Source organism: Erythrolamprus reginae, chromosome 2 (assembly GCF_031021105.1).
Source record: "Erythrolamprus reginae isolate rEryReg1 chromosome 2, rEryReg1.hap1, whole genome shotgun sequence".
Classification (NCBI taxonomy): Eukaryota; Metazoa; Chordata; class Lepidosauria; order Squamata; family Dipsadidae; genus Erythrolamprus; species Erythrolamprus reginae.
The window spans coordinates 333,308,481-333,322,845 of record NC_091951.1 but is presented as its reverse complement, the minus strand read 5'-3'; the positions used below and the strand labels follow the sequence as shown (position 1 = coordinate 333,322,845).

General features: G+C 45.7%; 1 protein-coding gene across 6 annotated transcripts in view; it reads left to right on the top strand.

Annotated features, from left to right (window-relative positions):
- RAI14 (retinoic acid induced 14) overlaps positions 1 to 14,365 on the top strand; it is a 193,476-nt gene that overhangs the window by 175,719 nt on the left and 3,392 nt on the right. For all 6 annotated transcript variants that reach the window (XM_070743458.1, XM_070743454.1, XM_070743456.1 and 3 more), the window contains 4 exons: positions 501 to 619; positions 5,953 to 7,494; positions 9,112 to 9,261; positions 13,894 to 13,959. In XM_070743458.1, the coding sequence (XP_070599559.1) occupies positions 501 to 619; positions 5,953 to 7,494; positions 9,112 to 9,261; positions 13,894 to 13,959 (1,877 nt within the window). The remainder of the gene's footprint in view (positions 1 to 500; positions 620 to 5,952; positions 7,495 to 9,111; positions 9,262 to 13,893; positions 13,960 to 14,365) is intronic.

Below are 14,365 nucleotides of genomic sequence, written 5' to 3'. Positions count from 1 at the left end.
TCCTGGAATCAAAATACTAAAACTAAAATTGTTTTGATTTGAATTATCATTTAGTTTAACTTAAAATTAAGCAGACTAGATTCCATTAGTATGACCACTCCCCATGCATTTTGCTCCTGTCATAATTTTATGTTTAGAATTTGGTACTTGATCTAAATTCCAATTTAGGTTGCCCTCTGCTAGCTTAGCTGCAAATCCACCAATAACCTGTTGTTTTACCCGAGTTTACTTTTCCAGAATGCTTTGGTAGTGATGTGTGTTCCTTGATTTCCGGATTCACATACTTCATTAAAATATTTCTCAGAAGCTCTAGCTGCCAAACAGTTTTATAAGTCAGTTTTTCATGAGGCTTTATCCAAACTGGCTAGTGAGTAAAAGATAATTGTCTATTTTCATTTTGAAGGTTTGCTAAGTAGACGTTATACAATTGTAGCTGCACTGAATATTCAAATCATAAATGTGTTGTTTTTTTCTTGTTCTTCCCCTTTTCTTTTTTAAAGGTGCTAATAGTCTACTGGATGTGAGTTCAGAAACAGAACAGCAAGATTTGCTCCTGATGTTGCAAGGAAAAGTTACTTCTTTAACATTACAAAATAAGAAATTGCAGGAAAAACTTCAGGTATGTGTATCACTTGGTTTCTTTAAGAAAAGATGTCAGTGCTGCAACAAAAAAAATAAATAAATCTGAAATCTGAAGGATGCAAAATGAGTTTGTGCACCTGATCCAAGAAATTTATTTTATTTATTTATTTGTTAATCAGATTTGTATGCCGCCCCTCTCCGCAAACTCGGGGCGGCTCACAGCAATAATAATACAATGTAAACAAATCTAATATTTAAGTTAATTTAAAACCCCAATTTAGAAACCAATCATACATACTAACATACCATGCATACATTTTATAAGCCTAGGGGGAGGGAAAGTCTCAATTCCCCCATGCCTGATGACAGAGGTGGGTTTTAAGGAGCTTACGAAAGGCTAGGAGGGTGGGGGCAACTCTGATATCTGGGGGGAGTTGGTTCCAAAGGGTCTGGAAATTTTTGGGACTGGAAATTTCTGATCCATCGGTTGCTCCATACAACAAATGGAAGCCAAATCTGAATTCCTCCAGTAAAGCCCCCAGTCCCTCCCTGACAAATAACCCACAGTTATGTCTTACATGTGTATATGATTCATGCAGGGCAAAACACTCTGTGCATGCACAGAGGGTAAAAGAACCCAAATGGCAGTGTCAGGGTGGGTGGGCGGAGCCTCACACTCCCTTCACAACCGGTTCTCTGACGACTGACTGGCACAAGCGAACCTCGGAGGGCACACCAGTAGGGCCAAAGACGAAAGGCCCTTCACTGCATTAGACCAGGAAGAAGCAAAATCTCTTTCCCCTTTAGCAACATTTATTTATTTTATTTATTTATTTATTATTTAGATTTGTATGCCACCCCTCTCCGCAGACTCGGGGTGGCTAATAAGGGGATAAAGGAGATAAGGGCTCCATGCAAGATCCAGTGGGAGAAACTTGGTTCTCTGCTTTGGCATCTAGGATGACTGGATAATTCATTAGAGCTTATTGTGATTTTTACTGTCCTTATTACTAATTATTTGACTTTGTTTATGGTATGTACTATTTACTATTGTAAGCCACCCTGAGTCCCATTGGGATTGGGTAGCATAGAAGTCAAATTATGCCCTGATCACCTCGAGGTTCGATTACTGCAACGCTCTCTACATGGGTCTACCTTTGAAAAGTGTTCGGAAACTTCAGATCGTGCAGAACGCGGCCGTGAGAGCCATCGTGGGGCTTCCCAGATTCGTCCACGTTTCTACAACACTCTGTGGCCTGCATTGGCTGCCGATCAGTTTCCGGTCACAGTTCAAAGTGTTGGTTATGACCTTTAAAGCCCTACATGGCATTGGACCAGAGTACCTCCGGAACCGCCTGCTACTGCACGAATCCCAGAGACCGATGAGGTCCCACAGAGTTGGCCTTCTCCAGGTCCCTTCGACTAAACAATGTCGTTTGGCGGGGCCCAGGGGAAAAGCCTTCTCTGTGGCGGCCCCGGCCCTCTGGAATCAACTCCCCCTGGAGATTAGAACTGCCCCCACCCTCCTTGTCTTTCGTAAACTACTCAAGACCCACCTATACCGCCAGGCATGGGGGAGTTGAGACACCTTTCCCCCAGGCTCTTTATATTTTATGTTTGGTATACAGTGATCCCCCGGTTATTGCGTCCCCGACCATTGCGAACAGGGTAATTTGCGATTTTTGAACCCGGAAGTCAAAACACCATCTGCGCATGCGTGCCCTTTTTTCTATGGGCACGCATGCGTAGATGGCGCCCGGCAGATCAGCTGCTGGGCGGCTTCCCTGGGTCTTCCCCCTCTTGCTGGCGGGAGGGCGAAGCCCCCCCAGCACCCGCTCGCCCGCCCTTCGCCCGGGAAGTTCGCCAGGAGTCAGCGGAGAACGGCGCGCCTGTTTTAAAACGATCGGAGCCGGCCGGCTCCGATCGTTTTAAAGCAGGCGCGCCGTTCTCCGCTGACTCCTAAAGCGGGGAAGTTCGCCAGGAGTCAGCGGAGAACGGCGCAACTGTTTTAAAACGATCGGAGCTTTCCAATGAGTCCCGAAGACAAACATCAAACTTCCGCGTTTGTCTTCGGGACTCATTGGAAAGCCGCGCGGGTGTTTTAAAACGTCCCCGCCGACATGGGGGGCTCGCTAGCACCCCCCCGCACCCCCAACCCGGGTTTGGGGGGGTGCTAGCGAGCCCCCCATGTCGGCGGGGACGTTTTAAAACACCCGCGCCACCCCCAATCTTCGGCTCCTCGCTAGCGCTGCGGAAGTTAAAAACACCATCTGCACATGCGCAGATGGTGTTTTTACTTCCGCAGCGCTACTTCACGAAAACCCGCTCGTTGCGGGGGGTCCTGGAACGGAACCCTCGCAACGAGCGGGGGATCACTGTATATGTGTTGTTTGGTTTTTAAATATGATAGGGTTTTATATGCTTCTTTTTTAATATTAGATTCGTTTCACTATAATATTGTTTTTATTATTGTTGTGAGCCGCCCTGAGTCTTTGGAGAGGGGCGGCATACAAATCTAATAAATAATAATAATAATAATAATAATTATTATTATTATTATTATTTTAATTAAATCTGCACATTTGTTTTCTTTCTATGCGCTAGCAGATATATTGCTTCGCTCTAATCCTTCATGGAGAAACACAGGGTAGATATACCGTATTTTTCAGATTATAAGACGCACCTTAGTTTTTGGGGAGGAAAATAGGGAAAAGAATCAGCTTACCAAGTATTCATCTGGCTAGCGTCCTTAGTCTGGTCAGGTTCAGCAGATTATTTTATCCCTTGGTTGAGGGCTAAAGAATTTTTATTCTGAGAGAGCTTGCAAGCCAGTAAGAGCTGGGAACATCATTAGCACCTAAAAAGAAACAGTCTGAGCAAGTAGAGCAATGGGGGGAAAAACCTGCAAAGACTTAGGGCTTGGAAAACATTCTTTGCGGAGAGTAACAATGAAAGAGCTTGGGAATATTAATAGCACCTGGTTAGGGCTGGAAAGAAACAGCTGGAGCAAGTAAAATAATGAAAAAAACATCAAAGACAGGATTTGGAAAACATTCTTTGCAGAGAGTAACAATGAAAGAGCTTGCAAGCCGGTAAGAGCTGGGAACATTGTTAGCACCTGGTTAGGGCTGGAAAGAAACTTACTCAGAGCAAGTTAGAGCAATGAAAAAACCCTGTAAAGACTTAGGGCTTGGAAAATATTATTTGCAGAGAGTAACAAAGAAAGAGCTTGCAAGTGGGTAAGAGCTGGGAATATGGTTAGTGCCTGGTTTGGGCTGGAAAGAAACATTTGAAGCAAGTTAGACCAATGGGAAAAAAACCCTGCCAAGACTTAGGGCTTTGAAAACAATCTTCTCAAACAATGAAAGAAACTGCAAGATAAGCGCTGGGAAGATCGTTAGCAGCTAGTTAGGGTTGGGGGGAAAAGCTACATAATATAAGATGCACTTTAATCAGCCTCTCTTAGGGAGGAAAAAAGTGTGTCTTATACACCGAAAAATACAGTATGTGTTTTAGTGTCTTTTGGGGCAATGTTTCCCAACCTTGGCCACTTGATGATATCTGGACTTCAACTCCCAGAATTCCCCAGCCAGCATTCGCTGGCTGGGGAATTCTGGGAGTTGAAGTCCAAATATCTTCAAGTGGCCAAGGTTGGGAAACACTGAAAATATGCGACTTAGCCTTAACTAAAAGCCCATCATGACATCACCTGGAACCCATTCAGATCCCCATCCCCTCTTCTGCATCCTCATGTTTATGGTTTATGCAGTCAGTATCATTATCTTCTGTCTTCTGAAATCAGAAACACAATCCAGATTGCATTGGATGCGGGCACTCTTGGGACCAGCCATACCACAACATCATCATCTTGGCAGAAGCGGAGGGGTGGAGGGAGATGTTTGCTGCTTGAATAGAAATCAAATGTTGACCCAGTAATAATCAAAAAGGGGAGGGAAACGTAGCTCCTTGTCTTTTTGATGGGGAAGGAATTCCTGGGTTCCACTAGAATTAGCCATAATTGATCTAAGTATTGCCCACAAGATCATATGCTGCAATGTCCTGTCTGTCGGCAACTACTTCAGCTTCAACCACAACAACACAAGAGCACACAACAGATTTAAACTTAATATTAACCGCTCCAAACGTGACTGTAAAAAATATGACTTCAGTAACCGAGCTGTCGAAGCGTGGAACTCATTACCTGACTCAGTAGTGTCATCCCCAAACCCCCAACAATTTACCCTTAGATTATCTATGGTTGACCCATCCAGATTTCTAAGAGGTCAGTAAGGGGCGAGTACAAGTGCACTAGAGTGCCTTCCGTCCCCTGTCCTATTGCTCTCCTATATCTCCTATTCCTTTCTTCTATTCCTATATCTCTTCTTCTATTCTTTCATTGATATGTTCTATTCCTATATCTTCTTTTCTATTCTTTCTTAGATATATTTTACTATGAGTATCTCCTCTATAACCTTCATCATGTATTTTACTATGTATATATAGATATATACCCACTAAAACCCTCATTGTGTATTGGACAAAATAAATAAATAAATAAAATAAATCTTTCAGCTGTGGCGAGGGGGCTGTTTGCCCAGGTTCGCCTGGTGCACCAGTTGCAGCCCTATTTCGACCGGGACTCACTGCTCACAGTCACTCATGCCCTCATCACCTCGAGGCTCGACTACTGTAATGCTTTCTACATGGGGCTACCTTTGAAAAGTGTTCGGAAACTTCAGATCGTGCAGAATGCAGCTGCGAGAGCTATCATGGGCTTTCCTAAATATGCCTATGTCACACCAACACTCCGCAGTCTGCATTGATTGCCGATCAGTTTCCAGTCACAATTCAAAGTGTTGGTTATGACCTATAAAACACTTCATGGCACTGGACCAAAATATCTCCGGGACCGCCTTCTGCCGCACGAATCCCAGCGACCAGTTAGGTCCCACAGAGTTGGCCTTCTCCGGGTCCTGTCAACTAAACAATGTCGTTTGGCGGGACCCAGGGGAAGAGCCTTCTCTGTGGCGGCCCTGACCCTTTGGAACCAACTCCCCCCAGATATCAGAGTTGCCCCCACCCTCCTAGCCTTTCGTAAGCTCCTTAAAACCCAACTCTGTCGTCAGGCATGAATTGACATGTTCCCTCCCCCTAGGCTTATAAAATTTATGCATGGTACGCTAGTATGTATGATTGGTTTTAATTTGTGGTGTTTTTTAAATTAACTTAAATATTAGATTTGTTTTACATTGTATTGTTATTGCTGTGAGCCGCCCCGAGTCTGCGGAGAGGGGCGGCATACAAATCTGATTAAACTTAAACTTAAACTTAAATAAATTGTTGAATACTGCCCTCTGCTGTCCTCTGCAGGCAAGAGCCTTCAAAACAGAAGACTCCGCAGACACCACGATGGAGTCTTCTTATTCTACCCACGCAGAATTCGGTGCTTTGACTAATAGGCTGAGCGAAGGCTCAACGGGTGCAGCCGAGGAGATAAGCACATCTTCCCTGATTCTGGCACAGGCTCGGGAAGAAGAGAGCCTTAATGAATTAAAAATTAAACAGTTGCAAGAAAGCTTGGAAGAAGTACAGAAGAGGCTAGATAGCTCAGAAGCAAAAAGGCTGCACTTGGAGTCGCAGCTTCAGTCCAGTGTGCTGGACGAAGGTCCTTTGTTAAACAGCTCAGAGATTTCAGAGAATGGCACCGACCTCGGTCAGAAACTCAAAGAAACTCAACTCAAATACGAAGAAGCGGTGCAGGAGATGCTGGATGTCCAGAGACAAATGAAGCTGGACCTGGTAACGTCAGAAAGCAAAGAGCCTGACCTGCAGGAGGTCAAAACCACCGGTGAAGACGTTGAGCTGCTGAAGGAGAAGCTGAAGAAAGCTCAAGGAGATGATGAGATGTTGAAAGGGAAGGTGAAGGAACTAGAAATGAAGCTGGAAGAAAGTGGGAGAAACGCAGCCGGTATTATGTCCGCGGAGGAATGCGAGGAGATGAAGAAATCCTATTGCTCGGTTATTGAAAATATCAACCAGGAGAAGGCGTTGTTAATTGAGAAATATAAGGAAGGGCAGGAAAAAATCAAAAAGCTTCACGAGAAACTGGAGGCTCAGATGGAATTAGGGCAGAGTGAGGAAGCTGAAGAGGTGAAGGACACAAAGAACGAAATGATCAACCAACTCAACAGGCAGGTTAGCGAACTTTCTCAGATGTACAAAGAAGCCCAGGCAGAACTTGAAGATTGCAGGAAGAAAAGCACTCCAGAAGACCTGAGTTCGGGATACATACCTCTGGAGGAATACGAGAAGCTGATGGAGGACACCGTCGCACAAAGGGAGCAAGCCGAACATGGCTTGTTGGAAATGAAGACGCAGTACACAAACGTGTTGAGCGAAATGACCCAACTCCAAAACTTGGTGGACACTCAGAAGAAGAATTCTGTCTCCATCTCAGAACATCTTCAAGTCGTTACTGCTCTCCAGACCTCGGTGAAGGAAATGGAAGAGGAAATAAATGCGCTGAAAGAGCAGATTCTTCATAAAGAGAGTGAGGTGCAGCGTCTGCAGAAGGAGTTGTTAGAAGAAGAAGCTGCGGTGTGTGAAGCCATGGTGCCTAGAGTATTGTACGAAGAGCTCCGGACCTCTTCAGAAAACGAAGTCAGCTCCTTGTCCTCCAAACTGAAGGATCTGATGAAAGAAAAAGAAACTTTGACTGCCGATCTTGCACAGTTGAGAAAGGAGATCTCCCAAGTGAAAGGAGAGAAGGAGAACCTCCAAGCGCTTCTCCAAGCCAAGGAAGAGGAGATCAAAGGACTACTTCATCAGTATCATAAGTCTCAAGAAGAACTCCTCAAAATGAAAAAAGCTTCTGAGAGTGCCTTAAAAATGGATGAAGACAAAGATAAAAAGGTTAGTTGTTTCGATAGCCCTATCGGTATTGGCAGTTTCCCATGGTCCAAATGCCCACAAACACACATACACACACATACAAGAAGCATGTTCATCCATTGATTACATAAAAGATGTTACTGTGCTTTATGGTCATTGCAGAATCTTGGCCTAGGCTCAATTCCTTTGTCTTTTTAAATCTGTTTCCAATAATAGAATCATGATATAAATGCAGAAATAGTTTCCTATGTTCCAAGATGGTTTTGTACAGTATCTATTGCATGAACTTATTTCAGGGAGTTTGAAGAAATGAACCCTCATCCCTGAGTGTGTTTTTGCAAAAAAAATGTAAAAGGTGATGGGTGCAACAGTAATTAATTATTATTATTAATAATAATAATATTATTATTATAAACAGTAGCAATAGCAATAACATTAAGACTTATATACCACCTCATAGTGCTTTTACAGCCATCTCTAAACGGTTTACAGAATCAGCATATTGCCCCCAACAATGTAGGTCCTCATTTTACCCACCCCGGAAGGATGGAAGGCTGTGTCAACCTTGAGCCGGTGGTGAGATTTGAACTGCTGAACTACGGCTAGTGATTAGCTACTTCAGCTAACTACTAGCTAAAGTAATTAGTGCTGCACTCTAACCACTGCGCAACCATCATAAATACATGCCAGTTGCCAAGCACCTGATTTGTTATCATCTCTCCAGGTGGGAGTGGGGGAGATGTGCAGTGATATTTGTAAATATCAGGACCGGTTATCACTTTTTTCAGTTCAGCTGTAACTTCAGACAGTCATTAAACAAATGGTTGTATGTCCAAGGCTACCTTTGCAATATGATTAAACATACCATCTGAATCAAGATGATGGTGATGATGAAGGCTGTTTTCCAGGGAGTGGATTCCACTTACTTTCCCTACCAGTTCACATCACAACAGAAGTGCACGTTTTGTGTGTGCGCGCTTTGCTCACAAGTGCTTGCTTTCAGGAATTAAAAATCCTGAGATAATACCTTAATGTAGAAGGTAGGCCTCTGTTGAGAATGCTGAATCATTCGGAGGCAGCAACCTAGTAATTATGTAAATAGTATTTAACTATGCAAGAGCTCTCTGTTCGCTGTGCTCTGTTGCTGTTTGTGAGAAGTGTGCTCTGAAGAAGCTGTATTGCTGTATATAGGTTCCTGTGAGTTATTGAACTAAGATAGTTGTAGCAAAGTACTAGTAAGATATTAGTTTATTGTATGTATAGTATAGATAGTAGTAGTAGTGTAAATAAGAAGTAAATATTTTTCCACAACTTCCTACTGCTGCTGTGTTTCATTGAAGACTTCAACTCCATATCTACTGGTCTGTGGCTGGCTGGTTGGGCTGATTTGCTGCTTGGGCTGGCTAGTTTTCGCAAATGCAACTCTGATACTTGCCTACATCAGTGGTGCGGAAATGACCCTCTGTGCATGCCCAGAAGCCAAATTCCCGCCACCGATTCGGGCAAATCGGTTTGAACCAGCAGCAACCCACCCCTGCTGTTTTCCCACCTTTACAGCAGAGCTCACCAGTCACAGGATTTTGATGTACTCTGGATATAATGAAGGGTTTTTTTATTTCCCCTTTTATCCTTTTATAGATAACAGACATGTCTAAGGAAGTTACCAAGTTAAAGGAAGCATTGAACAGCCTTTCCCAGCTGTCTTACACAACTGGTACACCTAAACGACAAAGTCAGCAGCTGGAGCTGTTGCAGCAGCAAGTGAAGCAGTTACAGAGCCAACTGGCTGTAAGTTGATAACTTCCTTGTGCATCATTGCTTGTCTTTGTAGTTGGGAATCCCCAGGATTCTCCTTGGGATGAAACTGGGTACAAATACTGTACACCTTGAGTTTTGATTGTACAGGTAGTCAGAGGTGGGCTGCTGCTGGAACGCCTAATTATTATTATTATTTATTGGATTTGTATGCCACCCCTCTCTGCAGACTCGGGGCGGCTAACAACAATGGTAAAAAACAACATGTAACAATCCAATTTAATAAAACAACTAAAAACCCTTATTATAAAAACCAAACATACACACAAACATACCATACATAACTTGTAATGGCCATGGGGAAGGAATATCCTAACTCTCCCATGCCTGGCGACAAAGGTGAGTCTTGAGTAATTTGCTAAAGACAAGGAGTGTGGGGGTCGTTCTAATTGCGTGCAGCTGTGTGGCTCTGGAACACGAGTGCGGGAACGAGAGCAATTACGCTTACCGCACCTGTGCAGGTAGCAAAATCACGCACAGACACACGTGCGGGCACGTTTTGGAGAGGTTTTTGCTTTCCCGTGCAATTAGGCGAACTGGCAGCGCCCCACCTCTGTAGGTAGTCCTGGACTAACAATCACATTGGAGCCCAAATTTTATGTTGTTAAGGGAGACATTTGTAATGTGAGCTTTGCCCCATTTTATATCTTTTCTTGCCACAGTTGTTAAGTGAAGTCCTTCAGTTGTTAAGTTAGTAACGTGGTTGTTAAGTGAATCTGGTTTCCCCCTTGACTTTGATTCTCAGAAGATTGCAAAAGGGGATCACATAACCCCTGGACATTGCAACAAAGTGTGAACCAGTTGCCAAATATCTGAAATTTGATTTCATCATGGGGATGCTGCAGGATTCTCCCACTGCCGGTTCACTCGGGATCACATGGTTGCGTACACATTGTGCACCATGAGCAGTACATAAATAACCTTAATTTGTCCATTGGTGTTTTTTTAATTAAGAGCTGTGGCAGATCCTTTCGTTTCCACCGTGCCAGTTCTCATTTTCTTGCCAGAAAAAGATCTTTTTTTAGTTCTTTCAAACCATTGTGGGAACTTGCCTATACAATTATAGGATTTCTGAAATGGCAAACCATCTAAGTCTAAGTGCACTGTGGAGCAAGTTTTTGCATCTGCTGATTGTGCTTTGTACCAATGCCAGGTTCTGTAAGAGCATAAGAATACCTAGCTGTTTTCAGAACGTTCTGAGGTTGAGTGGTCATCAGCTACTTTAGGATAAAGGCGTTTGCCTTGACTCAGCAAAATGAGCTATCAGTATGAATGCTTTCAGCTAGGAAATTGGCAGCATGGCATGGCACTAAAGAGAATCAGAACTCCCATCAAAACCCAAGAGAAGTCCAGTTGCTGAGGCAGCGGTGGGCTATGGCCCGGAATGCTAAATTGCACTCGCCACCGCGGCTCATAAGTTCTTGGGGACCAGTGCGATTTTGCTGCTGCATCTGTGAAGGTAGCAAAATTGCGCACAGAGCCACACTAAAACCTCACTGAAACACGAGCGCAATTTTGCTACCTCCACCAGTGCAGCAGCAAAATCACACTGGTCCCGCAAGAACTTATGAGCTGCGGTGACAAGCGCAATTTAGCATTCCGGCTTGTTGCCCACCGCTGTACTGAGGTCAATTAAGAGCCTCTAGAACAGGGATGGGCAACCTTTTGAGCTTGGTGTGTCAAAAATCGCCAAAAAACCAAGCATAACTCGGGTGGTGTGTCACCTTGAGAAAAAAAGTTTGGACAAAACCCCCCTCTTTTCCTCCCTTTCGCCTATTTCTCTCTCTCTCCCTCTTTCTTTCCCCTTCTCTCTCTATCCCTCTTTCTTTCTTTCTTCCTCTCTTTTTTGCTCTTTCTCCCTCCTTTCCTCTTTCTCTCTTTCTTGCTTTCTCCCTCTCTCTCTCTTTCTCTGTCTCTCTTGCTATCTCTCTTTTATTCTCTTTCTCACTCTCTCTGTTGCTTTCCTTCTCTTTCTCTTTTTCTTTCTTTCTTTCTCTCTCTCTCTTGCTTTCTTTCTCTCTTCCTTGCTTTCTTTCTCTCTCTTTCTTTCTCTCTCTCTTGCTTTCCTTCTCTCTTTCTCTCTTGCTTTCTTTCTCTTTCTCTCTCTCTCTCTTCCTCCCTTTCTCTATTTCTTGCTTTCTTTCTCTCCCTTGCTTTCTCTCTTTCTTGCTTTCTCTCTCTTACTTTCCTTCTCTCTTTTTCTCTTTCTTTCTCTTTCTTTCTCTCTCTGTTTCTCTCTTTCTTGCTTTCTCTCTCTCTCTTGCTTTCTCTCTCTTTTTGTCTCTTACTTTCCTTCTCTCTTTCTCTTTTTCTCTCTCTCTTGCTTTCTTTCTCTTTCTCTCTCTCTCCCTCTCACACACACACAATCTTTCTCTCTCTCTCTCCCTTGCTTTCTCTCTCTCTCTCTCTTGCTCTCTTATTCTCTCTCCTCCTTTTTCTCTCTCTCTTTCTCTCTCGTGCACCACGGCAGCAACAGAGAGAGAAAGAGAGATGGAGAGTGGAGAGAGAGTGGAGGGCGGCTTGCCGGTCCGTGGCCCCCTGGATCAGCGTCCCTGCATGGCCCCAGCGCAGACTCCGCCATCGCCTTCGCCTCCGCCTAAGAGGCAGCAGCCACATTCACCCCTTTGCCCTCCCAGGTGTCCATGGAGCTCAGCGCCTAGCCACGCGCCGCCTCCGCCTCCCGGTAGCGCGCCAGACATCTACCTGAGGAACGGGTGGTTGGGCGCCACGAAGGGCAACACTTGAAGGCCACCATGGCGCCGTTGTTGTCATCACGGCACAAAGCCAGGCAGTCCCGGATCGCTCGCTTCTCCGGCCAGCAAGCCGGCTGCCAGGGAAAGTGGCGCGATTTTTAAACGCGCGCTTTTCAAATGCGGCGCTTTCCTGGGCAGCCGACTTTGCTGGCCGGAGAAGGGAGCGATTCAGGACTGCGTGGCTTTGCGCCACTTCAAAAATTTCTGCCGGGGGAGGGGGTTCCTAATGGCTGTGCGGGCACACAATGGCCGGCGCCCTCCCACCGGGCCCCAAAAGCTCACGTGCCATCACCGCCAGGGAAGCTCCAGCCGGGCCGGGCTCCTATTCTCGCTCTTCGCACGTCCTTTTTTTTTTTTTGGTGCTCAGAAATCAACAACGCGGATCCTTTAAGAACCTGCGCTTGCGCTCTGCCGGCTTTTTCCTTCCCGGGCTGGGTGGGGGGGAGGCGAAGGAGGCGCGGGCTTCTCCAAGCAGCAATGAAGGTGAAACAGGAGGGAGGGGTGAGAGTGAGGAGGCTTTTTTTTTTTGGCTCGCGTCGCGTGCGTTTGGCGCATTCTCTCCGAAAGTTTCTCCAGTGGCCGCGTGTCACTAAAAATGGCTACGCGTGTCAGTGCTGACACGCGTGTCATAGGTTCGCCATCACTGCTCTAGAACCTCATGAGATTTCAATCACTTTTCCTTCCTTTATGATGCCCAGAAAAGATTCTGGCCATCTCTTGTTTTCATTGATTATATTTTCTTCAAGTATAGGTAGTCCCCGACTTACAACATCGATCCGTTCCTACGGGGCATCGTAAGTCGGAATATTGTACAGTATTCCGATTTACACGAATGGAGGCGGTGGTGGCAACGGCGTCTTCAAGGGACCAACAGCCGGTCCTTCTCGGTGCTGCGCTGCTGCAGCCTCCAAGGCCACCCACCAAGGAGATCCCCTCGCCCGAACAGAGGCGGCAATGCAGCGCTGAGAAGGACCGGCTGTTGGTCCCTTGAAGCTGCCGCCGCCATTCAGACAAAGGGATCTCTGCGGTGGGTGGCAACGGTGGCTCCGAGGCCATCCACCGTGGAGATCCCCTTGCCCGAACGGAAGCGATGGCGGCAGCAGCTTCAAGGGACCAATAGCCGGTCCTTCTCGGCGCTGCATTGCCGCCTCTGTTTGGGCGAGGGGATCTCTGCGGTGGTTGGCAGCGGTGGCTCCGAGGCCGCCCACCGCGGAAATCCCCTCACCCGAATGGAGGCGGCGGCAGCGGCAGCCTCAGAGGCTGCAGCACCGAGAAGGACCAGCTGTTGGTCCCTTGAAGCCGTCGCCACCTCTGTTCGGGCGAGGAAGTCTCCGCGGGATCTCCGAAGCTGCCGCCCACCGCAGAGATCCCTTCACCCAAACAGAGGCGGCAGCGGCAGCAGTGGCTTTGAAGCTGTCCTCGGGTCGTCATAACGACGAAATGTCGTACATCGGGGACGACGTAACCCGGGGACTACCTGTATACACTTGTGCCAGCATAGTGCTACAGGAGGCGTCCATCCTGCCTCTGCCCCCTCCTGGCCAGCCTGTGAATACAATGGTGATCCAACTCAGTTTGATACCCTGCTCTAATCCAAACCAGAAAACCACTATTTTATATTTTGCTTGCACAAGTCTGGGATTCTTTCCCTAGGATAGAAGCTGGGAATATCTGGGACAGATGGACACCATTGCGTTCTTGCATTGGTATCCCCAACGTACATGTGGCAGGTTGTGTTGTGAATTAGTATCACTTTCTGTTTTACATTATCTTGTTAGAAAACTACACCAACGCTCCATCAGAACGCTACTGCATGCTTGTTCGCTTGTTGATTGATCTTCTTTCTTTACAGGAAACAAAGAAGCAACATCAGGAGATAGTTTCTGTTTACAGAACACACCTGCTTTATGCTGTGCAGGTGAGAGGCGCTTTCCTTCGCTTCCCCTTACATTTATTTCAAAGCCATCAGCTGGTTAAAGAAAGCAGTGGATTTGCATTTGTGGAGTTGTCGGTGCTCTGTGAGATTGATTGGTTTTCTTTTTGTAGACATTTCATTACCCAATTACGTAACATATTCAGTTTATGCAGGCAAACTTCAATCAGGGTACAGTTATTCTTTCTACATGAATGTCTACAACAGCAAACCCTGTTGCACTGAAACTATTACCTAGTTGGGTACTGAAGCATCTGCCAAGAAAACAACCAATCTCACCGAGTACCCAGGACTCCATAGTTCAATCCTGAGTTACAACTGTTCTCTTGTGGTGATTATATTTGCATACTATTGTTAACAATGGATGGTGCAGGAAATGGAAATCAATCAG